The sequence below is a fragment of the Rhinatrema bivittatum genome, chromosome 6, assembly GCF_901001135.1.
Source record: "Rhinatrema bivittatum chromosome 6, aRhiBiv1.1, whole genome shotgun sequence".
Lineage (NCBI taxonomy): Eukaryota > Metazoa > Chordata > Amphibia > Gymnophiona > Rhinatrematidae > Rhinatrema > Rhinatrema bivittatum.
Genome location: NC_042620.1, coordinates 311,781,193 through 311,806,663, shown reverse-complemented (window position 1 = coordinate 311,806,663; position 25,471 = coordinate 311,781,193). Strand labels below are relative to the sequence as shown.

The window sequence follows — 25,471 nt, the reverse complement described above, 5'->3', positions numbered from 1 at the left end:
TTTCTTTTCAGCAATTCCTGCTTAGTGCTGTGAATGTGGTTTTTGGGTTTCTCTACCAACCTTATGAAAATGATTGCTGTTTTAAAATACCTCTCTAAGCACAAGATAATTTTAGAGGTGCAAATGCCTCCCGAAGCGATATGAAGGTTCTAACCGGTTGATTCTGTATCATGATCTAAAGTCTGTTTTTCAGACTACCTGGATGCTTCATAGGTTGAAAGAGGGTCATGTGCATACTGTAACCTGACTAATCATACATTTCCACTCCCCTTGCCGTCTTCCCGGCAGCTATTTAAACATTTATAATGATAAATCTATTGGGAGCATGAGCGAGTAATGAAACTATTGTGCATTCCCTTCTGAAGATTGCATTACTGGGCTTGTGCATCCAGGGTGGGAGAAGTTTTATAAAACACTTACCACCATGCTAGCTGCTCGGTTATAAATTGTGTCATTTGCAACCCAGCGAAGCAACCATTGTTATGTGAAACACTTGCAAGCAATAAAAACCCAAGATGGAAAGATGTTGCTTTTTGTCGGGTCATCTATTTTGTCTCTTCCTGAAGCCCATTCCAAGAAGAAAATGACCAGGCAGTTTCCAGCCCTGTGACTTGTGAGACTTTTCTTTCTTTTTTTTTTTTTTTTGCAGCTCGGAGCAACCATCTGTTAATGATTTATTGGTCTGGCAACAGATTGATCTGAGGTGTGCAGTGTAGGAGTCTCTGAATGTCACCCTGCACTTGCAGTGAACCCAAATATTTCCTTCAGATCTATTAGTAAAAATTCAGATCTATTAGTAAAAATTTGTAACCTGTCATTAAAATCATCCATTATACCTGAAGACTGGAGGATAGCTAATGTAACCCCCATATTTAAAGAGGGCTCCAGGGGCGATCCAGGAAACTACGGACCTGTTAGCCAGACTTCAGTGCCATGAAAAATAGTGGAAAATGTTCTAAGCATCAAAAACGTAGAGCACATAGAGAGATATGGTTTAATGGAACAAAGTCAGCATGGCTTTACCCAAGGGAAGTCTTGCCTCACAAATCTCACTTTTTTGAAGGAGTTAATAAACATGTGGATAAAGGTGAACTGGTAGATGTAGTGTACTTGGATTTTCAGAAGGCGTTTGACAGAATCCTCATGAGAAGCTTCTAGGAAAAGTAAAAAGTCATGGGATAGGTGGCGATGTCCTTTCATGGATTAAAAACTGGCTAAAAGACAGGAAACAGAGAATAGGATTAAATGGACAATTTTCTCAGTGGAGGGGAGTGGGCAGTGGAGTGCCTCATGGATCTGTACTGGGATCCTTACTTTTCAATATATTTATAAATGATCTGGAAAGGAATATGACGAGTGAGGTTATTAAATTTGCAGATGATACAAAATTATTCAGAGTAGTTAAATCACAAGTGGAATGTGATAAATTGCCGGAGGACCTTGCGAGACTGGAAGATTGGGTATCCAAATGGCAGATGAAATTTAATATGGATAAGTGCAAGGCGATGCATATATTGAAAAATAACCCATGCTATAGTTACACAATGTTAGGTTCCATATTAGGAAATACCACCCAGGAAAGAGATCTAGGCGTCATAGTGGATAATACATTGAAATCATCGGTTCAGTGTGCTGCAGCAGTCAAAAAAGCAACAGAATGTTAGGAATTATTAGAAAGGGAATGGTGAATAAAACAGAAAATGTCATAATGCCTCTGTATCGCTCCATGGTGAGATCGCACCTTGAATCCTGTGTACTATTCTGGTCGCCGCATCTCAAAAAAGATATAGTTGCGATGGAGAAAGTACAGAGAAGGATGACCAAAATGATAAAGGGGATGGAACAGCTCCCTTATGAGGAAAGGCTAAAGAGGTTAGGACTGTTCAGCTTGGAGAAGAGATGGCTGAGGGGGGATATTTAAAATCTTGAGAGGTCTAGAACAGGTAAAAGTGAATCAGTTATTTACTCTTTCGGATAATAGGACGACTAGGGGGCACGCCATGAAGTTAGCATGTGGCACATTTAAAACTAATCGGAGAAAGTTCTTTTTCACTCAACGCACAATTAAGCTCTGGAATTTGTTGCCAGAGGATGTGGTTAGTGCAGTTAGTGTAGCTGGGTTTAAAAAAGGATTGGATAAGTTCTTGGAGAAGAAGTCCATTACCCGCTATTAATTAAGTTGACTTAGAAAATAGCCACTGCTATTACTAGCAACTGTAACATGGAATAGACTTAGTTTTTGGGTACTTGCCAGGTTCTTATGGCCTGGATTGGCCACTGTTGGAAACAGGATGCTGGGCTTGATGGACCCTTGGTCTGAACCAGTATGGCATGTTCTTAAGTTCTGGCATGGGCCTGGGACTGTTTCAGTCTCTGCTGCTTTATTTGTTCTTTTGTTGAAGTAATTGCCTTGCACTTCCTCCAAAGTCTTGACTCACACTTCCCATTCAATTGATTGCTGCAGTTCTCTAGAATTCTGGATTCTTGATTCAGGCCTTCATTGCTGAGCTATTGTTGTACAACACGAAGACACCCAGGATCATCCATAGTTCTTGCACCCCTCCTTTCCACTCACACGGAAGGAAACATTGGACTCAAGTAACCGAGCTCATTAACATAAATGTCATATACCTTAATGGTCCTCAACCGGCCCCCGGTAGCGTAACAGCCACACCGTATCAAGTTAAACTACTCCCACGTCGCCAGACCTGTAGGCCCATCAATCCCAGGCCCCTGCCACAGCCAGCTAGAAGCCCACTATCCTTTGGTCTGAACCCAGACCCTCAGCACATCGCGTCTGCTAGACACTCATAATCCTACTTTACCATCCCCTCAACAGCTTGAGAACCTTTGAAGACATGTAGGCGGCCCCCTGAAAGATGCATGCCTGCAGGGAATTATTGAATAACTCCAATTTGATATCAGATTGTCCCTAGAAATAAGCTTGGGCAAAGTTCCCACATCCAAGTGCCATATATGGAAACCACTCCAATAACTGAACCAGGAACCAATTTGTCTGTTAACCGTTTTAAGACATTTTTCCCACATTACATGACCCCTGCAGCTCAGGCCGCACGACGATATCAGACCAATATGATGTACAAAGAAGCAAAGATTAAAGCAACACAAAATCCTTACATGCCACATCAATCTACAGGTCCATGAGTCCAAATTGTTGCCACCGAGATGTATTAGCAAAACTTCTGGAGGAGCCATGGATTCCACTTATGCTGAAATCAGGGGCAGCAATTGATCCCATCTTATCCCGCAACGCTCCAGCCAGCCCACTGTGGTTCCTAGTTGTTCCAGCCCCACATGAAGGCCGTAATGGCGTACAAGAGACTGCTCTGCAACCCAGTGCACACATGAATGGCCAACGATCCAAACCAAACCCACCACAATTGGCGCATTTAAAAGGCAAAAAAGGCGTTAATATCTCTTACTCAGCCAGGGATCCTTTCTTGATTTAGGAAGAGTCCTCACACTTGGACACACCTGCAAGTAACTCTGCACTTTACGTAGAGTACATGTCACCATCCCCTCCATTGGGCACTGAGTCAGCCAAGATCCCCTGCTACTCTGTTTTAGAACACTGCACAAAAACAGAAAACTTCTGGCTGCACAACTGCACGTGATCATAAAGCAGGCCCAGTCCTTCCAAAAACCACCCAGAGGTGGGCATCAACTCCCCAATCCGCAGGGCCCCAAAAAGGCAAGAATGAAGGCTGTTCTAAACAATTGTCTCTTATGCAGACACACAGACCCAAGACAGCACATGCCTCAAGGGGTGTGTAATTTGGGCATCTCCAGTCGGGAATCACTTCCTTCCTTCTTTCTTGCCTGACCTGCGAATATCCGGTACATTATAAAACTCCCTGCAGGAAACCCCCACCCTTGTGCTCTCGCAAAGAAGGAGAAACCTGTAACATGAGCAACAACACTGGATCTAGATACAGTAGCTCAGCACGCACCAACAATATAATCGGACAATAGGTCATCCTATACTGGACCTTTGGTCTAACCCCTCTGTCATGGACAACCATACCCGCTGGAATGGATACCACAACAACAGTATCTCCAAGTCGAAAGAGCTAAGAATACCTGGAACAGGCTCCATGCTTCCGGATCTTGAACTTCCAGAGGAAATCTGGGATATGATGGCCACAGGGATCCACTTCTGGCACCAGCTTCTGAAAGAGAGCAAGCTGAGAATGAGACAGCATCAGCAATACAATTATTAATTCCTGGTTACATGTCTTGCTCAGGCAGTCGCGTTCAACTGCAAGCAGGAGAAGGTGAATTCTTGTAACAGATTTGATAACACAACACATTTTGTGGATTATTTATTAATCACTTCCACCACTCCCAAGTTATCACACTAGAAGTTCACTTTCTTGTAGCAGAACCTATCTCCCCATAATGCTAATGCCACCACCATGGGGAACAGTTCCAAGATGGTAATGTTTTTTTTGTAACGCCAGACTCCTACCACACAGGAGGCCAGACAGCAGAGCACCCATGCTGACTCCTCCTACAGCATCTGTATATTGCTCCAGATTGCAACTTGAAACCAGGTCAGACTGCCAAAAGCTACCCCCAATTGAAGTCTTGTAAAAAGGAATGCGACTCACACGTCCTCACGGACATGTCTCGAAATGCAGATGTAGTGAAATTTCCCATGAACTCCTATCGTGGCCCTAGACAGCCTACGTAGGAAAACTTGACCCATAGGGATCACCTTGCAAGCAAAATTAAATAAGCCAATCAGGATTGAAATTGAAGCAACATAGCTTTTTTGACACTCAAAAATCGCTGTGTAATGGATATCAATTGCATCACCTTATCTTCAGGGAGGCGAGAAACCATTGCGAGAATTCAGTTCCACACCCAAAAAGGTGAGGCAATTAAGTGGGCCCTCCATCTTCTGCTCAGTTACGGGGACTCCAAAACGCTCCACTACCCACAAGAATGACCCTAAAGGTTCCTCACAATCTCTAGACTCAGGCCTACTCACAAACAAGAAATCATAAAGATAATGAACCATATTTATAGTACCTGCTACCTGCACCATAACCCAGTGAATAAACGCATTAAATAGCTTAAACAAGGAACATGATACCAGAAAGAAAGAGATTTAAATGTGAGCTGAGAACTTGGCTATTCATAAATGCATATAACCTAGCTGAAAAATATCAGAATACAGAGAACTACAATAGCAAGGACAAATATAATAATTGAAGAATGAGTAATAAGTAATGAGAGATTTTAAGTATCTTAAGACAACTCACTGACTGGTCTGTAAAAACTGTTGATATAGATCTGCTGTGCTACAAACCTGCTATCCTAGACATTTGCTTAATATGTATTAGAAAATCATTGTAGATTTGTATTAGTCCATGTTGTTGTGATCTATAGTACGAATGTTACTTTTGCAAACCGTTGTGATCTCCATTTGAAACGACGGTATATAAAATGTCTAAATAAATAAATAAAGAACCCATAGGCAAACAGCAGTCCACATAAAAGCCTCCTTCCCATTCAAAGCCCTACAGGGGAAAACAGGAGGAATAAGCAAAAGCCAGAAAGCCTGCCTTAGCCATCAGGGCCCCAGCTCCACAACTCTGAACAATCTGTGCTGCCGAATCAAAAGACGAGTAATGAACAGGGCACAACTCTGTAGGCACAAAATCATTCACCGATCTCCCTGCCGCATAAGATAAATTGTGTATCAGGCGAAACGTCCCCTGTCCTTTCTTGGGTGTAAACTGCAATGCGAAGAAAAAAAAAATCATCTTTTGATATGGTGGATGTGAGACGGGACCAACGATCCTGCCCAGCAAAATCTCCTGTATCTTATTGGCCACTGTATCGCGTGTCTAAAAACGGGGCTGCGAGTTGGGAGCACATCCCCCCTCCCCGAACCAAAGTATGGAATAAGAAAGCCTGAAGAGAACCTACACAACCGAGGCTCAGCCACCTCCCTGTCCCATTTATCTATCTAACCAAGGCTGCATAACCTCGATCCTGACTGGAGTCAGAGCCCTATCTATTGACCTATTTTGCTGGCGCTGATCCTCCCGGGCCAGATTTTCTGGGGCGCTCAAGTGCCAAGTGACTGGCGCCCCAGACAGAGCAGACATATTTAAACTTGCATTCGGACCTATTGAAGCGCCAGCATACGTCCGGTACACCCAATAGCACTTTGCCTGATACGTTTGACGTAGCTGCATCTCGAAAGGGGCGCCCAGCTGCAGCAAGGGATGAGGTTTTGTGTCCAGACCCAAAGGCTTGTTAGTTATCTGGGTCAACCACAACTCCAACATCCTGTGGTGCAAGCTTGTTGTCCTCCCATCTGATCCCGAAAACATTCATCATAATTGAGTCAGACCTAGCGCAAGAAACAGCGAACCCAGTTGAGTATATTCCTGAGCGCTTTCTGATCTTTCCCACGCAGCTCATCTTTTTTTGTCCTCTTCTTAACTGAGCTTTCTTTTCCCCCTTCGTCTATGTAACAAACAAAATATATCCAAATATTGTCGCTTTTTAATTTTTTGGCATGTGGACCTTGCGACCCCCATCCCATAATTTGGAAAGGGTTCCAAGCGCTGGAGGACCCCTCTCAGCACTTATCGACGGTAGCCATCCAGGAGGAGGGCCACCAAATACCGAGGAAGAACTGGATGAAGACGAGTCCCTGGACTCAGACTAGCACCCATGCTTAGGCTTACCCTTGCTTCGACACCTGCTTTTTCTTCTTCTACCCTGCCTTAACCTCAGGCCCTCCCTTCTCAACCTGCTCTGCTGGAACCATGCCCACCTCCTGTCCTTCACTAATGGATGTTACCAACTCGCCTGATCCAACCTCACCCGCATTTCCCTGACCTGTGTTGCTGCTCTCGCATTGGATTGGGGCAACTGCAATGAGGAACACTCTATTCCCCACTTGTAGGCAGGGGCAAGACATTATTCAGTCCAACAGGAAACCAAGGTGGGAGCATATACTGAAAGGGGGGGGCAACGACAATCCCTGAGGCCATGGGAAAAGGATAGGGATAAAAGAAGGATTGGCACCCATGGAAAATCCCCAGCACAGTGGGGGTGCAATCTGTCCCAAAGGCACAATGCCACTAAATCCCGTCGAGGGGGAGGCCCAGCCCCACTCAATATGAGCCCATACCCATCTGCCCCGCCGCAAAATCAGGCACAGGCCATGGCAGAGGAGGGGCAATGAATGGCTCAAAGGATCTTCCAATGGTCTCGGGAGCACCAAAGCCTGAGAAGGTGTCTGAGACCCAGGGTCTGCTTAGCCTCCAGGATGTCTGGTGTAGCCAGCCACAGCTTCGGATGGAGGAGCTCTTAGCCCCTCACTACTCCACACATCCCTGAGCTTCCATCAGTTGCCTATGGGATGAAGTCATAGGTCGGAGACCTGAGGGACCTGCTGAACACCCACTGGCTTGTGCCAGTCAGCAGGAACAAAAACACCAAGCCCCCAACTCCTGCACTACTGGGCTTGGAACCCAGGTCCAACCTCAGTATTCACACCACCCAAGGGGGTTCCTGCTGCAAACGTAGGACGGCCTCGACCTGGTTCTGTAGGATCTGCAGTGTTCTTCTGCTCTTCCACCAATCCCACATTCTTGGATGATGGTGCAAATATCTTGGAGAGCCTCTTACCTTCTTATGCCGGCATCCTGGACCAGGCAGAGCTGAAAGCAAAAAGGAGCAAGCAATAACAGTAATTTCGGGGCAGCACAGGACTGGGATTGCCTGGACCCATTTGAATAAGGGAAGTCCCGTGCCCACATGTGCCAGCAGCCAACCACAGCCTGCCTTCTGGCCATTGCCCCTACCGATGCACGTGCATGCCTCCCACAGCCAATCACCACCCTCCCCTCAGCTCTTCTCCTCCTCCTGGCAAGCCCTGTGGCCGTAAAACTCAGTCCTCTGAAAGCAGGGAGGAGAGGGGAAGCAGCCATTTTTTTCATTTGTCCTGGTGCCCGTGTTATCCAAGGCAGCGCAGGACCCACCTAAACTGCAGTTCCATTAGTTGGACAAATTAAGCAATAAGGTAGTGGATTATTGCAGGTCTATTGTGTGTTATGACGTGGAAAAAAATAATCCCACTGCAGTTGCAAAATTAAGATTAGAAACTAAAAAAAAAGTAAGGGCTAAGGAAAAGATCATTGTCTATATGCTGTGCTTTAGAGAAAGGTTCATGTGATATCACTGGCAGCTTATTGTACATTGTCTGGCATTTAGTACCGGACTTCTTCTTCTATAAGGGTCCTCTACGTGTGGAGGAACAGACTTCCGATGGAGGTAATAGCAGCCAAAAACCGTATTAGGATTCAAGAAGGTGTGGGATAACATAGATACAGATCAAAATGGTCCAGTCATTCTGCCACCTGAATTTCCTCCGCTTTGAGGAGATATGGATAACCACAGATGATAATTGGAGAATCGAAAGTGATAGTGAAAATTGGCTGGGGAATCCGCAGCAGCAGGAACAATTTGCCAGACTGTATGGGCCTTGTGGTCTTTGTGCTGTACTCTTTATTTTATATTTCCATAGGAAAACAACCTCAAGCCAAATGGCAATGCATTTGTAAATAACATATGTAGTAATATATAGTACATAATGGCAGATAAAAGACCATTTGGCTCATCCAGTCCTACCCAGTTATTCTGATTTGCACCGCAAGGCTATATCTCATCTGCCAGTCACAACAGCTTGACAGCTTGTAGAGTATCGTCTGTGATCCAGGTCAGTTTTTGTTGTCCTTTTGATTCTCTACTAGTACTTATTTTTACTGTGGTACTGGATGTGTGCCGCACTGTATAGAAATATATAAGGGACTGCCCCTGCCCCTGCCCCATGGAGCTTACAATCTAATTTACCATCCTTGGTAGATGAACATACATGTTTCCATATTAATCCAACATCCAACCCACCAGTTCAGTGTCTTATCCCCACACCTTAATACCAAAACTAGTGAGGCAATTACCCAAACACTAGTCAAGCAGTTCCCTGTATCTTTGTGGAGTTGGCCACCTCCAACCTGCAGGCATTAACATAGTTTCTGGGGCGCTGTAGTCTGCTGGTTCCATGTCTGCTATCCTGTGGTCTGCACATTTTGTGGTCATTTACCAAGCGGATCGAACGCGAAATGTCCCTTATCGCTTGCGATACCAAGATGGGGGCGGAGTCGGGGCGGTGTCAGCCCCGGAAGAGGAGGAATCGGGGCAGCACCGGGGCTGATGCCGCGAAGACTGCGCTGACAGCGAAAGATAAGCACCTTTATCGTTGCCAGTTTCGCGACAAATAACTACACCTTTTATGGTGTAGTTATTTGGCGCGACGCCGGCAGCGCACACCGCGGAGGTGCGATCGCTGCCTGCTATCGCAGGACCGCCCCCCGTTACCGCGGGATTCACTATGCCTTGCGGCATTAGTAAATCCAGCCCTAATTCATGCTCCTGTATTGGCCCCTGCTTTTCTTTTTATCACATTGCCAGACAATACTTGGCCACCATTCTCTAACTGGAATTGACGCAGTTGGTGCCACGCCCCATGATTTTGTTTATTTTTTGTTTTCTGCCACCCTATAAAGTAATTCTCAAAATGGATCACAATAATTTACAATATAAAATACATATATCAAAATATGCAAAAAAAAAGATAGTCAAACATGGTACCTAATATGACATAATGAAACATCCCACACAAAGTATCCAATACAAAATCAACACAGTAAAATCATAGGCATAAAACAGGATTAGCCTGGAGTGTGTAGGGGGTAGCCTAGTGGTTAGAGCTGCAGGCTGAGAACTGGGGAAGGCAGGGTTCAAATTTTGCCGATGTTCCTGGTGATCTTGGGTAAGTTACTTCATCCTCCATTGCCTTGGGTACAAGCTTGGATTGTAAGCCCACTGGGGCCAGAGAAATACTCGCAGTACCTGAATATAATGCGACTTGAGCTAAATTTAAATAAATGAAAGAAAAAACAATGACCTGAGAAAACAGCACTCGATTGTACAAGGTGCTCAATTATTTATTGAAGAAAATTCCAGTTCATAAAAGAGTTCATCAGTTTTCGAAAGGTTGTCCAGAGTTTGAAGCTCCCCGGGTGAATGATTCCCCAGAATCAGCCCAGCACCTTCACAGTGAATTCTAATCGCGCATCATTTAAAGAGGAGACTCCTGGGAGGATCCAAGAGTTCTTTGCAGTACATTAATGAACACACAGGTCTTTCTTTATCTGCTTGCACGTGTAACGACTCAAAATTAGGCACCCACGTACGCGTGATGGCTGTATTTTAAATCTTGTGCACACAAATGCAAATATACAGGCGCCTGCACGCTCATTTTAAAGTTACCGTCTTTCGGGCCGATTCAGTAAAATGCGCGGGATTTTATATTCAAATGATGGCCCGCAGTAATAAGGAGGCACTAGTGACACTAACGCGTCCCTAGCGCCTCCTTATTGGTAGAAGCGGCGGCTGTCAGCGGGTTTGACAGCCGATGCTTACTTTTACCGGCGTCGGTTGTTGAACCCGTTGACAGCCACGGTTCGGAAAACGGACGCTGGCAAAATTGAGCGTCCTTCTTCCAACCCGCGAGCCACGGGCTGATTTTTTTTTTTTTTTTTTTTTTTTACACGATTTTTTATTTTTTTTTATTTTTGGGGCATCCGACTTAATATCGTTATGATATTAAGTCTGAGGGTGTACAGAAAAGCAGTTTTTTTTGCTTTTCTGTACACTTTCCCGGTGCCGGCCGAAATTAACTCCTGCCTTTGGGCAGGTGTTAATTTCTGAGAGTAAAATGTGCGGCTTGGCTGCACATTTTACTTTCTGTATCGCGCGGGACTAACTAATAGGCTCATCAACATGCATTTGCATGTTGCGGGGGCAATTAGTTTTTGGGGGGTTGGACACGCGTTTTCCTCGCGCTATTACCCCTTACTGTATAAGGGGTAATAATAACACATCGAAAACGCGCGCCCAGACAGGGGCTAACGGTGCGCTCGGCCTGAGCACACCGTACTGAATCGGCCTGTTTGTTAGTAATGCAGAGCTAGGTGTCAAAGCTATTGTAAATTGATACTTTCCGTAGGGCTACACCAAGCTGGGTAAACATCAGCAAGTTAAAACGTCAGCAAAGCAGAGTGCCCTACCCCCTATACTGCCTATTCATTAAAAGCCTTAAAGAGCTCCTTTTTACCTGTCCAAAAGCACTCTGTCATCCTGTTGAACCTGCTGGGACTTTAAATAAACAGCATAAGGAAAAAGACTAGTGGGGCAGGATTCCAGGTAATAATGAATGATGTGATGTGCATATTGGTCTTGATATGGAAAGCTGCTGCTAAAAATCCATTCTTTCTGTGCTGCAGAATCTGTGATGCTAAGAAAGCAGCGGGCCATGTTAACTTTAAGAGCATAAGGCTTGCCATACTGGGTCAAACCAAGGGTCCATCATGCCTGGGATCCTGTTTCCAACAGGAGCCAATCCAGGTCACAAGTACCTGGCCAGGATCCCAAGGGGTAGACAGAGTCCAGGCTGCTTATCCCAGGGATAAGCAGTGGATTTCTATAAGGCCTTCCTGTTTCAAATAGCATATGACTTTGTGATTTTGGCTGTAGAGTGATAGAACTTCTTGCTTCCTGGAAGCACTGTTTTATTGTTTAGTTTGTTTATTTGTTATAATTTGTTTTTTGTTATTTTATACATTTGATGTTCTCTGTTTTATTCTTATCTTGTAATCTGCTTAGCACGGTGGGCCGCTGAAAGGAAAATAAATATTTTCAATAAATCCTATTCAGCTGGCAAGAATTCTGCCAGCAGATAGGGAATAAACATAGTATTTCTTTTAAAAACCTTTTGGGGGCCTTTCCTCATAGATCTGTAATGGTACGTAACAGTCGGCTTTCGGGGAAGGGGCCCCTTAAGCACATGGCTACTGTACCTGTTGAGTTAAACGGGCACTGGGCCAGTACACACCACTGGGATGTTATAGCGCAGACTTCCTGTAGGCACTGTGAATGCTGCCTCTGCAGCCGCCTCGGCTGGCCCAGGGAGCCGAAACTAGGTTTCCCCACACGACCGTGCCCAGCACCGCCACGGAGCCAGTCCAGCCCAAGTCCGTCTTTTTTACTAAAGCAACTAAGTAATTGCAGACAGAAAAAAATACAAAGCTGTCGGCTGCCTGCGCAACGCTAGCTTTCTGGCTATTTTGCTCTCTTCAGAAGCAGGTGGTAGGGAATGAGCACTAACGTTCATCATTTATTCATATTCCTTGCTCATTAGCTCCTAAGTGTGGTGTTTGGTTTCTGTTCACAGCAGACAGTACGGTGCGCATTTAATTGCAGAGTCTCAGCTACTGGAAAAAACTGAGCCCTGGTGGGCAGTAAAGGGCTCTTTCCTGGTTTCGGTTTGAAAACCTTAATTCTTTTTTTTTTTTTTTTTTTAACTTTCATAAAGGAAATTCTGATTTTAGGGTTTAGCCAGTGCTGGTCCCACTGTGTAAAAAAAAAAAAAAAAAAACAACAACAAAAAAAACCCCCAGCATTGTTTACAAACCTGTCCCTGCTATCTAGAGCAAGCTTTATACTGAAGGCCTGCAGTCTTGCTCTTTTATAGTTTGATGATGGGAAACTAAAGGAAGAAATTCACAAATATTTGGGGGACAATTTTCAGTAACCATCTCAGCAGGCACCTGGTGGCAAAAGTACCTGCAGGCTTTCTCCCCTTTTTTTTTTTTTTGGCAGGTGGAGAAAAGGGGAAAAAAATCTATATGCCAACTTGAAAATGTACTTTATTCCTTCAGCCTAGATGACCCCAGAATGCCCCCCCGCATGTACTTTGCAGCCATTCTGAGAGGGGCAGTATTCAGACAGGCCAGCTTACCCGGGTGAATCGCTGTTAGGCTGGACAAATGGCTTGGAGAATTGTCCTCCACATGTCTGCTTTCGATGCCCGTTCTGAGCCATTGCTTGAAAGATCCTCGTAGGCAGCGATGCCTTCTTTATTGGCTCAGCATCGGATTTATCCAAAGAGCTTCTGGCACACAAGCTTAGGAGAGTGCCCGGATCCTTTTTCTGCTAAGGCCCATGGCAACTTCGGTTTATTCTTTCGTTGGTTAAATAAAAGGTAATCGTAACTGGCAAAGATTCCAGTTCCCTCCAGGACGGATACAGCTACTTAGACTGCTGTGTGCACTCCTGAAAGAGAACGAGCGTTTGGGGGAGTTTAGAGACAGAGACTGGTCGACGGCAGTGAGGTTAAGTGACTTGATGAAGGTCACTTGGTGCTGGAAGGTCGCTCTGTTCTAGCCATCAGGCTAAAATGCAAACCCACTGAAGCATTTGCTATGTGACAGATGCTGGAATGCGTATAATACATGCTGCATAAAACGCTAAGGGATTCTTTCTCTGGCATCAGGTTTCAAATGGTAAAGAGTATAAGAAGTGCTGAAGGATTTTGGCTTGGGTGTTTTTTTGGACGCTGCCCCCAGTGCACAGTCTGCGAATGCCCTTTCAAATAATGGCATGCTTCAGCGTTCTTGGCATCCTACTAAATCTTAATCTTCATCTGCATCATTGGCTCTAAAACCAGTAGCACCTGTTAGCAGACAGACTGTTGATTGTGTATAGACAGAACTGCAAAACTGTGCAAGTTACTTTTTTAAAATGCGATAACTTTAAGCAAAATCAGCAGTTATTGCTCGACAATGTTTACCTCAACTCGGGATTTTGTCAGGTTCACTTGGGCGCCAGCAGGTATCCAGATGCTATAGAGCAGTGCTTTCTCACCCCTCTCTTGGCGGCCCACCTAACTAGTCAGGTTTTCAGGGTATCCATAATGAATATACATGAGAGAGATTTGCATCCATTGGAGACCCCAGGGTATTTGAATCTATCTCATGCATATTCATTGTGGAAATCTTGAAAACCCAACTGGCTAGCTGCTCCCTTGGAGAAAAGAGAGAGAAACATCCAGGACATCGTTGTATGGGGTAACTATTTTAGGCAGAAATATCTTCTGTAATTGCAGTTTCCAAGTAATAATTTGAAATGAAAGCTCATGTTGGATAGTTGGTGGTTTCCATGCACTCATATGTAATTATTTTTATCCCAGATAATTGAAACTCAGGTAATCATGCAGCCAGGCCTCTCTGGCAGGCTGCAAATATAGTAAGAACAATCAGTCCTAGTGGAAATGCAGGCACTTGCATAGCTGGGTCTGGCAGGCCATGCTAATATTCGGGTCGATACAGTAAAAAACGCGGGAGAGCACGTGATTCAGAAAATAAATTTATTTAAATTAGGCCCGGCGGTAAAAAGAGGCGCTAGGGACACTAGCGCGTCCCTAGCGCCTCTTTTCGGACAGGAGCGGCAGCTGTCAGCGGGTTTGACAGCCGACGCTCAATTTTGCCGGCATCAGTTCTCTAGCCCGCTGACAGCCACGGGTTTGGAAACCGGATGCCGGCAAAATTGAGTGTCCGGTTTTTGAGCCGCGGGCCCATTCTAAATTTTTTTTTTTTACTTTATTTAAACTTTCGGGACCTCCGACTTAATATCGCCAAGATATTAAGTCAGAGGGTGCACAGAAAAGCAGTTTTTACTGCTTTTCTGTGCACTTTCCCTGTGCCCAGAGAAATTAGCACCTACCTTTGGGTAGGTGCTAATTTCTGAAAGTAAAATGTGCGGCTTGGCTGCACATTTTACTTACTGAATCGCGCGGGAATACCTAATAGGGTCATCAACATGCATTTGCATGTTGCGGGCGCTATTAGGTTCTGGGGGGTTGGACGCGTGTTTTGGACGCGCTATTACCCCTTACTGAATAAGGGGTAAAGCTAGCACGTTGAAAACGCGCATCCAAATGCCGGCTAACAGCGCGGGAGCGCACTGTACTGTATCGGCCCAATTGGTAGCTATTTGGGTTATTACAAAGTTTTATGGTTAGGCATGGAGGTGCTGGCAGTGTATTGAAGTCGGGAATTTTGTATGGTTATCTGCCCAAGACAGTAGAGTACAAAGGAGGAAGAAAGCAAAAGCTGTCTTGGATAAGGAGAAATAACTTGCAAGTGGTCATACTCTATGGCTGGGAACCGGGCTATATTCCTGCAGTATGGATGAGAATAGCTGGGCAGACTAAACTGGTTGGTTGGTCTTTCGGCCATCTTCTGCTGTGTTATGCATTACTGAGACCTTTTGGAAATGTCTATAACTGCTTCCTCCCTAAACAAACTATAAACTGCAAAATGACCCTGGAACAAACCTTTTGCCCCATGAGTTGCATTCAGAAGACCTGTAAGAGCAATCTGTTATGCAACCTTTTCTTCCCAAACCCTGCATCATCCATGAAAGACCTTGCTTCCTCCCAGTGGGTCTGAAATGGTGGTCTAATGCTATAGATTAGAAGTAGTCCTAATAATCTAACCCCCTCCTATTATTCTTCCAGTCTCACCATCTCACTTATTTCAGATGATATTTTTTTTTTTTTTTTTGCTGCTGTTCCTGTAAACATCCATCCAATCATTTAGTCCCATTCACTTGTTTTAATTAGCCTACGATGTATATGAACCATTTCTCATATTTCTGAATTAATTCCACACCATTCTTCAGGGCAAACATATAGACGACTATTGTAAAGTTCATAGTGCGACAGTGCCACCCTGTCAGATCTCAGCATTTCAGCATGTCTTTGTATCTAACTTAGTGCATTCAATTTATATCTGTTAACATTACGGATATTTTATTATGGGAATCCAAGAATCTCTAAGATTAAACTTGCAGACTCTGACATCCCTTATCTGTTATCTTTTAAGACTCTTGCATACATTTTTCCAATCTGAATAACACAGAACATACTCGATCCCTACTACATCCTCACTGTGCTCCTCACTGGTTTTACTTTGAGTAATTTTACACTTTAGGTTTATTTCATTTTTATGTAATCACTTTTTACAACATCATGCACAGACATATTTTACTTTCATTTACCCTTTTTTCCATCTTACACTGCTGTAATTAAATTTGTTTTAATTATAGGGATTTGTTACTTTCCATTTGATCCAGTCTTGGTTAACTTACATAGCTTTCTTCATAGCTGGTATATATAGTATTTTGACCTTGTATGCCTCATGCGTTCTGCCTTTTTTGTGGATATGTGTTTTATTATTTTGCCATTCTATTTTTGTTTTCAGGTTTATAATTATTGAATTCGCTGTTGTCCCTCCCGATGCAGCATTGTGAAACACAGTCTCCTGTCGGGGGACTGAGCCTCAAAAAAAACCTCTATTAAGCTATCATTTTTCAAAAATTGTATTTTGGACTATCCCCGATTAAAAGGACACTTTATGATTTGATGAATTGTTCTCCCTAGTTCTAATTATTTAAAATATTTTTTTTGTTTATACGCAACTACCTTGAATGTCAACGCAGCACACCTATTTTGGTAGTTTGATATTTTCCACTACGTATGTGCATTTGTTTTTCATGAATTAGACAATTTCAACAAAATTGTCTATTTCATGAAAAATGAAAAAACAAGATTGTCTAATTCGTCATGGTTTGGAGGTGCGCACTAACACGAAAATCAGGACCTATGAAAAAAAAAACAAATAAAAGAACCGCAGGAAACGAAATTTCCCACGGGGACCTGAAAACAAAGCCCGAACCGGGAAAAATAAAAAGCACATCTCTAACTCAGTGTAATTCTTCCTAAGTCTCAACTGCTCACTGCGATTTATAAAAGTGCAAATCAAATAATCTACGCGTGATCAATACATAAAGCTCCCTGTTTCACTCTGGTATTCCCAATTTCTCTCTTCCTCTTGCACATAGAAATCACCAAGTTTCATTTCATGCCAGTATAACTTTGTTGCTCTTCAGAATCCTCTGTTTCGGTCTTGTTGTTCGCGGTGACTTTCATCCTCGCTGAATAGAACAATCCTGACCCTCGCTTTCTTGCATTGCTGCAAATGTTTTCCTTTTCTGTGTTTTGACTTCATTTAGATCCACAACGATTAACACTTTCTTCCCTTCCCACAGTACAGATGTCCATACCTTTATTTTTCCAGGTTTTAACAATAATTGGAGGTATGTCAAGATGTGCACTGTTGTGATAAATAAAATAAAATTGGTTTTGGGTATTCGTGTGCTCTTGGAGTCTTAATATGCCGTATAAATCAAATTTACGATAGCTATTGCAGAAATGTCCACATAAATTTCACTGGATCAAATTACCTTCCGTTTATGCTAGAATCCCCCAAATTCTCAGATTGTTTCTCTGACTCCTTTTAGCATTTATGAGGTCCCTTTACAGTTTAGGAAGAATTTTGACTTGGTCGTGTAGCAGTGTCTGTGTTTTCTAACAAGGAAATCATCCACTCTTTTGAAATAGGCTGTTACGCTCTGAGAAGCCACCTTCATTTTAATTTCAGTATTTGCAGTGTGGTACTCTGTCATTAGTTCCTTTAAGGGCTGCAGCTTCTTCGTGATCATGGAAAGGGTGGTTGCATTTTCTTGCCAATAGCCATTTTCTGAGGTGATGGAGGGTCCTGTTTGGACCTTTTGAATCCCTGTGATGCCATGAAAGTCGATCCAGTTTTGCCAGATTTACTACTGGCCATGACAATTGTCCATTAGGATTAGGGTAAGTATGGGAAAGACAATAATTTTAATTGCAGGGTTTACAGGTTTTTCATTTGTTCCTCTGAGAGTAGTTTTTTTGCACTTCCAGCAGCAAACTTTCCAGCACCTCTCCAAATCAGAATAGTCGAAGACCAATAAGGAAAGACAACAAAACGCTTTAGATAAAGAGCAGTATCCCTCAGATACTCAAGCTTATACAAGTGGCGGCTAACACAGGGCCTTATTTTACTAAGCATTTTTCCCACAGAGACAAATTAGGAGAAACCTAAATAAGCCCCTAGTTGCCAAAAATGAGTGCTTCATGGAGCAGTTGCTCCTAGAACCAGTGAGAGGGGATGTGACTTTAGATCTAGTTATCAGTGGATTACTGGATCTGGTGTGAACGAGTAATGGTGGTGGAATTGCTTGAAAATAGTGACAATGCAAATTTGAGATTTTCACTGGTGGGGAAAATAAATAAGACTGCTACAGTAACATGACTTTAAGGATGGCTATGATAAAATGAGGAAATTAGTTAGAAGGAAGTTAAAATGAATAGTTAAGAGTTAAAAGTCTACATAAGGCTTGGGGACTATTTGAAAATGCCATCTTCGAAGCCCAGGTAAAATGCATTCCAGAAATTTAAAAAGGTTGAAAGAAGAACCTATGGTTAATGAGGCTGTTGCCCAAACATTCAGCCTCCTAGATTTGGGCAACAGCCTCATTAACTGTAGGTTCTCCTAGGTTTCTGTGGTTTACCTAACCCCTTCCACTGACCTGGTTGGTTTCTGGGGCATTGTAGCCTGCTAGTACAAATCTGGCTACCCACTGGCCTGCAGTATCATTTGGCTGTGCTTTCTTTATCTGCCCTTTCTAATGTCCTTATCACTTTTCCCCCTGCCTCTGCCCTAGAAGATTAAAGGAAGGCTTGTTTGCTCTTCATGCATCACAGCACTTTCCTGTCAGTGTTATAGAATGAGACATCAGACAAGAATCATTAGAGCCATCCAGTTCATCCTGCCTAACTCCCATAAGAAAGCCACAGACCTCAGCTGATTCCCAGCCACTAGGGATCCATTGTGCTTCTCTGCTTATATTGTGCTTTCTTGAACACCATTACCATGTTTGTCTCTATCACCTCCACTGGGAGTCTGTTGTGTGTTTCCACCACCCCTTCCATTATTAAAGCCACTAACATGACTAGCAGGGAGCATGTGTGGGGATATAGACATAGTAGAGACTAACTGGTGGTGCTATGATATTTATTATAACTCTGGTATATAAACAAAGCACAAAATTAAGAACCTACAGTAACCAGCTCTACATAGAAATATCTTTCTAAACCCAGGAGTTATTTTTTTCATCCAAGCCAGTCTGTTCCCTGCTTTGCCCAGAAGGGAAGGAGATGGAAATGTCTTGTCCAGTCAGTTTGTTGCTGCTACTACTGTGCTCTCTGATGCTGGTGTGCTGTGTTTTCACACACACGTTATATATAGCACTTTATTTCACAGGCTGTGCTGTGTTCCAGGCCAGAGGTTTTCTCCTATTTTCCAATTAGCAGTAGATATCCTTTGATCCAAGCTTGGCAGAGCTGTTCCAGTAGCTGTTTATATCTTGCAGGAAAATTAGCCAAATGCAGAGGTAATAAATACCTGGGTCTAATAAATTACAAAATCACATTACATAAAGAGAACAATCATATCTTATTCAAAATAGCCTCAGTGTTTTAATAACTAGGAAATACGTTCATATACAGATACAAATATTACACAGCTTTTGCCCCACAAATGTAAAAATTACACACCTATTGCCTCTGTTATCACACATACAATACATCATGAACAATAGACCAATTACCACATTTTCATATTCATTTTTAAAAATACGGCAAATACATTTATCAACAGGGAGAGATGACTTGCTTGAGAATACACTGTTCTTGACTTAGTCATGCAGCTAGTTAGCATGTAGGAGTAAGTGGTGGTTAGATCTCCATGGTTCATGCTAAATAAGAACATAAGAAAATGCCATACTGGGTCAGACCAAGGGTCCATCAAGCCCAGCATCCTGTTTCCAACAATGGCCAATCCAGGCCATAAGAACCTGGCAAGTACCCAAAAACTAAGTCTATTCCATGTTACCATTGCTAATGTCAGTGGCTATTCTCTAAGGGGTAGATTTTCAGACCGCGTGAATAGGCGTACTTTTGCTGGCGCATCAGGCGCAAGCAAAAGTATGCGGAATTTTAGTAGATACGCGCGGAGCCGCTAAAATCCGGGATCGGCGCACGCAAGGCTATGGATTCTGTATAGCCGGCGCGCGCCGAGCCGCGCAGCCTACCTCCGTTCCCTCCGAGGCCGCTCCAAAATCGGAGCGGCCTCGGAGGGAACTTTCTTTTGCCCTCCCCTCACCTTCCCCTCCCTTCCCCTACCTAACCCACCCGCCCAGCCCTGTCTAAACCCCATCCTTACCTTTGTCGGGGGATTTACGCCTCCCAGAGGGAGGCGTAAATCCCCGCGCGCCAGCAGGCCGCTAGCGCGCCGGGACGCGACCTGGGGACGGGTCCGGAGGGCGCGGCCACGCCCCCGGACCGCCCCGGGCCGTAACCACGCCCCCGGACCCGCCCCCGAAACGCTCCCGACACGCCCCAAAAAGGCGCTGCGCTCGGTCCCGCCCCCGACACGCCCCCGACACGCCCCCTCCAAAAACCCCGGGACTTACGCGAGTCCCGGGGCTCTGCGCGCGCCGGTAGGCCTATGTAAAATAGGCTCACCGGCGCGCAGGGCCCTGCTCGCCTAAATCCGCCCGGATTTGGGCGGATTTAGGCGAGCAGGGCTCTTAAAATCCGCCCCTAAGTGAACTTAATAGCAGGTAATGGACTTCTCCTCCAAGAACTTATCCAATCCTTTTTTAAACACAGCTATACTAACTGCACTTATCACATCCTCTAGTAACAAATTCCAGAGTTTAATTGTGCGTTGAGTAAAAAAGAACTTTCTCCGATTAGTTTTAAATGTGCCCCATGCTAACCTAGAAAGACTAGGGGGCACTCCATGAAGTTAGCATGGGGCACATTTAAAACTAATCGGAGAAAGTTCTTTTTTACTCAACGCACAATTAAACTCTGGAATTTGTTACCAGGGGATGTGGTCAGTGCAGTTAGTATAGCTGTGTTTAAAAAAGGATTGGATAAGTTCTTGGAGGAGAAGTCCATTACCTGCTAATAAGTTCACTTAGAAAATAGCCACTGACATTAGCAATGGTAACATGGAATAGACTTAGTTTTTGGGTACTTGCCAGGTTCTTATGGCCTGGATTGGCCATTGTTGGAAACAGGATGCTGGGCTTGATGGACCCTTGGTCTGACCCAGTATGGCATTATGTAACTTCATGGAGTGCCCCCTAGTCTTTCTACTATCCGAAAGAGTAAATAACCGATTCACATCTACCCATTCAAGACCTCTCATGATTTTAAACACCTCTATCATATCCCCCTTCAGTCGTCTCTTCTCCAAGCTGAAAAGTCCTAACCTCTTTAGTCTTTCCTCATAGGGAAGTTGTTCCATTCCCCTTATCATTTTGGTAGCCCTTCTCTGTACCTTCTCCATCGCAATTATATCTTTTTTGATTTGCGGCGACCAGAATTGTATTCAAGGTGCAGTCTCACCATGGAGCGATACAGAGGCATTATGACATTTTCCGTTTTATTCACCATTCCCTTTCTAATAATTCCCAACATTCTGTTTGCTTTTTTGACTGCCGCAGCACACTGAACTGACGATTTCAATGTGTTATCCACTATGACACCTAGATCTCTTTCTTGGGTTGTAGCACCTAATATGGAACCCAACATTGTGTAATTATAGCATGGGTTATTTTTCCCTATATGCATCACCTTGCACTTATCCACATTAAATTTCATCTGCCATTTGGATGCCCAATTTTCCAGTCTCACAAGGTCTTCCTGCAATTTATCACAATCTGCTTGTGATTTAACTACTCTGAACAATTTTGTGTCATCTGCAAATTTGATTATCTCACTCGTCGTATTTCTTTCCAGATCATTTATAAATATATTGAAAAGTAAGGGTCTTTGAAGCTGCTTGGGCGTATTTCTCCTCTTCTGTGGGAAATTGTAACTGCTGTGTTCATGACGTCACCTAGAAGTCTTTTCTACACACTGGCACAAAGCAAGTAGAAGAGGCTGACCATCCTTAACCTGACTAGACCTCATGCTAACGCTCATGTCTACCCAGCATTATACTAACCCTAACACCGAGAAGACATTTTTCTGATGTTGCTCTGACTCTATCCCCAGTGGAGCTTTATCCTGTGATCTAGAGCATTTTCCCTTCTTTCTTGTGCCTGATTTTGAATGTCTGTTTAATTTTAATTTAATTTAAAAAGATTTATTACTCGCATTTTCTTAAATTCTGAGTTCCACATAAATACAAAATAAAACAGAGACCATTAAATTAATTTATCCCCTCTGCTCTGCTCTTGTGTAGAATATTCATATTTAAGTCCTTCAGTCTTATCTCATTGGTCTTATGGTGCACACCCCAGACCATTTTGGTAGTATTTTTCTGGACCCACCTCTAGCCTGTTTATATCCTTTCAGAGGCACGGCCTTTAAAATTGGACACAGTATTCTAGGTGAGGTCTCGACAGTGACCTGCACAGAAGCATTATCTCCTCCTTTTCTTTGCTAGTAATAACTCTCCTTATGCACTCCTTTTCCTTCTAACCTCTCCACGGTATCACTTACAAAGATATCTAACAGAATCAGCTCCAGGGTGCATCCCTGAGGCTCTACATTAATTGCCTTTATTTCTCTTCACAGTGAATTCCATTTAATACTACTATTGGATGCCTCTCCTTCAACCAGTTTCTCACCCAGTCCACCACCTTGGTGCCAATCCTCAGGTTACTTAGTTGATTTATGAACCTCCTATACTGGACAATACCAAAAGCTTTACTGAAATTTAAGTACATCACATCCAGTGCATGCCTTTAATCTAATTTTCTAGTTATCCAATGAAAGAAATTGATCAGATTTGTTTGACATAATCTCCCTCTGGTAAAGCCATACTGTTCTGGATCCTGCAACACACAGGATGCTAGACGCTCCACTATATATTTTTTTCCCCCAGTAGAATCGCCATTAATTTTCCCACCATTGAGGCAAGTCTGAGTGGCCTATATTTTCCAACCTTTTTCTATTACCACTTTTATGAAGATGAATGACAACATCTCTTCTCCAGTTTTGTAGGACCATTTCCTTCTCCTAAGATCTGTTGAATGGATCCCTCAACTGGGACTTATCTTTAATGAGAGCAGTTTAAATGGGAACACCTGGACAGACTAGGTGGGCCAATTTGTTCATAACCAGCCATCATGACTATGTTGCTGTTTCATTGTGCTTCAGTTCTCTCTTAAATATTTCTAGCAAAATTTTAGAATTATGAAGATGAAAATTTGCAATTCATTGTAGCATTGCAGATCTCGTAGTGTGTGGTCATGCAAATGTCATGTCATGTTTCAAAGCATATTGTAATTTGTCTGCACATACAACACCATGCATTAGATTAGTAACTATTGTAAATCCCACCTAAAATCTTTTCAGAGGACTAAAAAACTTGGATTATCTTTCATCATCTTTTATTAGGAATTATGAATTGCCTATAATCAGTACTCTTGGCAATGTACAAATAAAACAATCACAAAAAATACAAATAAAGACTATCACAAAACAAGTGACGCCTGATCATAAAAATTCGCAGGGGTAACATGACAGCCCATAATCAGGAAAATGATTCATGCTAGCAAATGTTCAAAGTCCCCAAAAGGCTAGTAGTTAAGCCTGTTTAAACAGCCAAGTTTTCAACAAAGTTTTGAAAGCCTTCACTCCACCAGCCAGGTGTAATACCTCTGGAAAGGAGTTCCAGAGAATAGGTGCCGCAATAGAGAAGGCACAGTCTCTGGTACTGCTCAGTCTGACATGGCGCAGAGATGATACGTCCAACAGTCCTCTTTGTGGTGATCGCGATTGGCGTGTCGGACAGTACGCATGCAGCAAGGCAGTGCATCATGGTGTGACTCAGGACGAAATCAGTTTTGAATATAATAACTGCCGTCTTGTACTGGATGCGTTGAGCAATTGGAAGCCGAGGACGATCTAGTAACACAGGTGTAACATGATGCCTTCTTTAAACTGTTTTTGCCAGATTGGTTCAGTGGATTTAATCAGATTGCTAGAATGAACCTTAATATTTTGGGCAATGTAGATTTCGATAATTTTAGGGCCCTTTCTGCAGTTGAGCAGCCATAGATATAAGATTGCAAAGGATACTTTTACCTCCTCAGAAAATGGGATTTATTACATCGAGATTCATGTACATCTTGCCTTTTTTAATGGGGAAAAGAGTGCTTCCAAAAAGTTACATTAAAAAAAAAAAAAAAGAAGTAAAAATGAAGGGAAAGCTTGATCGACTGTGGTCTGTGGCTATGCGCTAGGAATGAAATTGGGCAGGAAAGATGGGCCCTCGTTTTCTCTGTTCCGTTAACTGGAGTCATAGGCTTGCAAAGGTATAAATGTAAGGATGTTTTATTTGAAACGAGTATCAAAAAAGTAAATAAGCCGCAAATAAAAGGTGAGTTATTATAATGTATTTTCTGAATGAAGAGTAAATAGTTTCTTTCTTGGTGTAAATAGGCCTCATGTCTTTATTTCCATTACAGAGTCATCCATGTACAATGGAGGAGGGATGAACGGCACAAGCAAGATGATGGATTTTTTGGAGGAGCCTGTCCCTGGGGTGGGCACCTATGAGGATTTCAATACAATAGACTGGGTGCGGGAGAAATCAAGGGACCGGGACAGACACAGAGAGGTGAGTTGGGCTGCTTGGCACGTTAATCTTTATTGACCTGAGCACACGACAAGCTATCGGGCTCAGTCTAAGCAGGCCGTTGTGATGAAAGGGGTTGCTGACTTACCGACAGTCTCTTTGTAAACCTGGTGTTCTGTTTTGTAATGATTTACTATTTAATTTTATTGTGATCTGCTTTGAAGTGGTTCATCGTCTATGAAAAATGGAATAGAAATCCTAAATTAAATTATAAATCCAAATATAGTCACACATAGGTACACGTGTGTGTGTGTATATGTCTGTATGTTTATAATATGTGTGTGTGTGTGTGTGTGTAAATACACATGCATACACATATAGAATAGTGCAAGCAGACTTGAATGTGTCACTTGAAAAAGCAGGAAAAGATGCCGTAGTGCTGTTTCTTGCCTATATCTGGGCACAAGGACACAGCATTTTGTTGTTTTTTTTAAATTTCTCTATTTTCAGTAGAAATAAGTTATATGCAGCCAAATTGGCATGCGCAAATGCTTTGGATGTTCCTTTTCGGCTTGTTTAGAGACCTTGAAGGCCATTGTTTGGGTGCTACCATGTCAGGGGTGAGAAGTTAAAGCAGCGCTGCACCTTTGCTGACCTGATAGACGGCACCTTACATTCCTCACACGTGAAACTAACTCCGAAAGCAAAGGGGCCCTCTTGCTAATTATCCCACCAACTCTGTGAGCCCAAAAGGGCATTAAACAGTAGACAGGAGATTTACCAGCCAGAGAAAAAGCCCAAACTAAAGCAACAAAAACTTGTTCTGCAAAGGGTCATTACTACACTCTGTACAGCACATTAGTCCCAGTCTTTTTGATTTGGTTGAATTGTAATGCGGCCATAAGAAGCCCCCTGAGTTCAGAAGTTACTAGGTTGTTTAAGAATTAATATTTGTCTCTGCTTTAGTACAGACCAGC

General features: G+C 43.2%; 1 protein-coding gene across 5 annotated transcripts in view; it reads left to right on the top strand.

The window, feature by feature from the left end:
* The window catches only part of CLCN5 (chloride voltage-gated channel 5), a 187,289-nt gene that overhangs the window by 100,065 nt on the left and 61,753 nt on the right, over positions 1–25,471 (top strand). For all 5 annotated transcript variants that reach the window (XM_029607481.1, XM_029607482.1, XM_029607485.1 and 2 more), the window contains one exon: positions 24,385–24,536. In XM_029607481.1, coding sequence (XP_029463341.1) covers positions 24,385–24,536 — 152 coding nt within the window. The remainder of the gene's footprint in view (positions 1–24,384; positions 24,537–25,471) is intronic.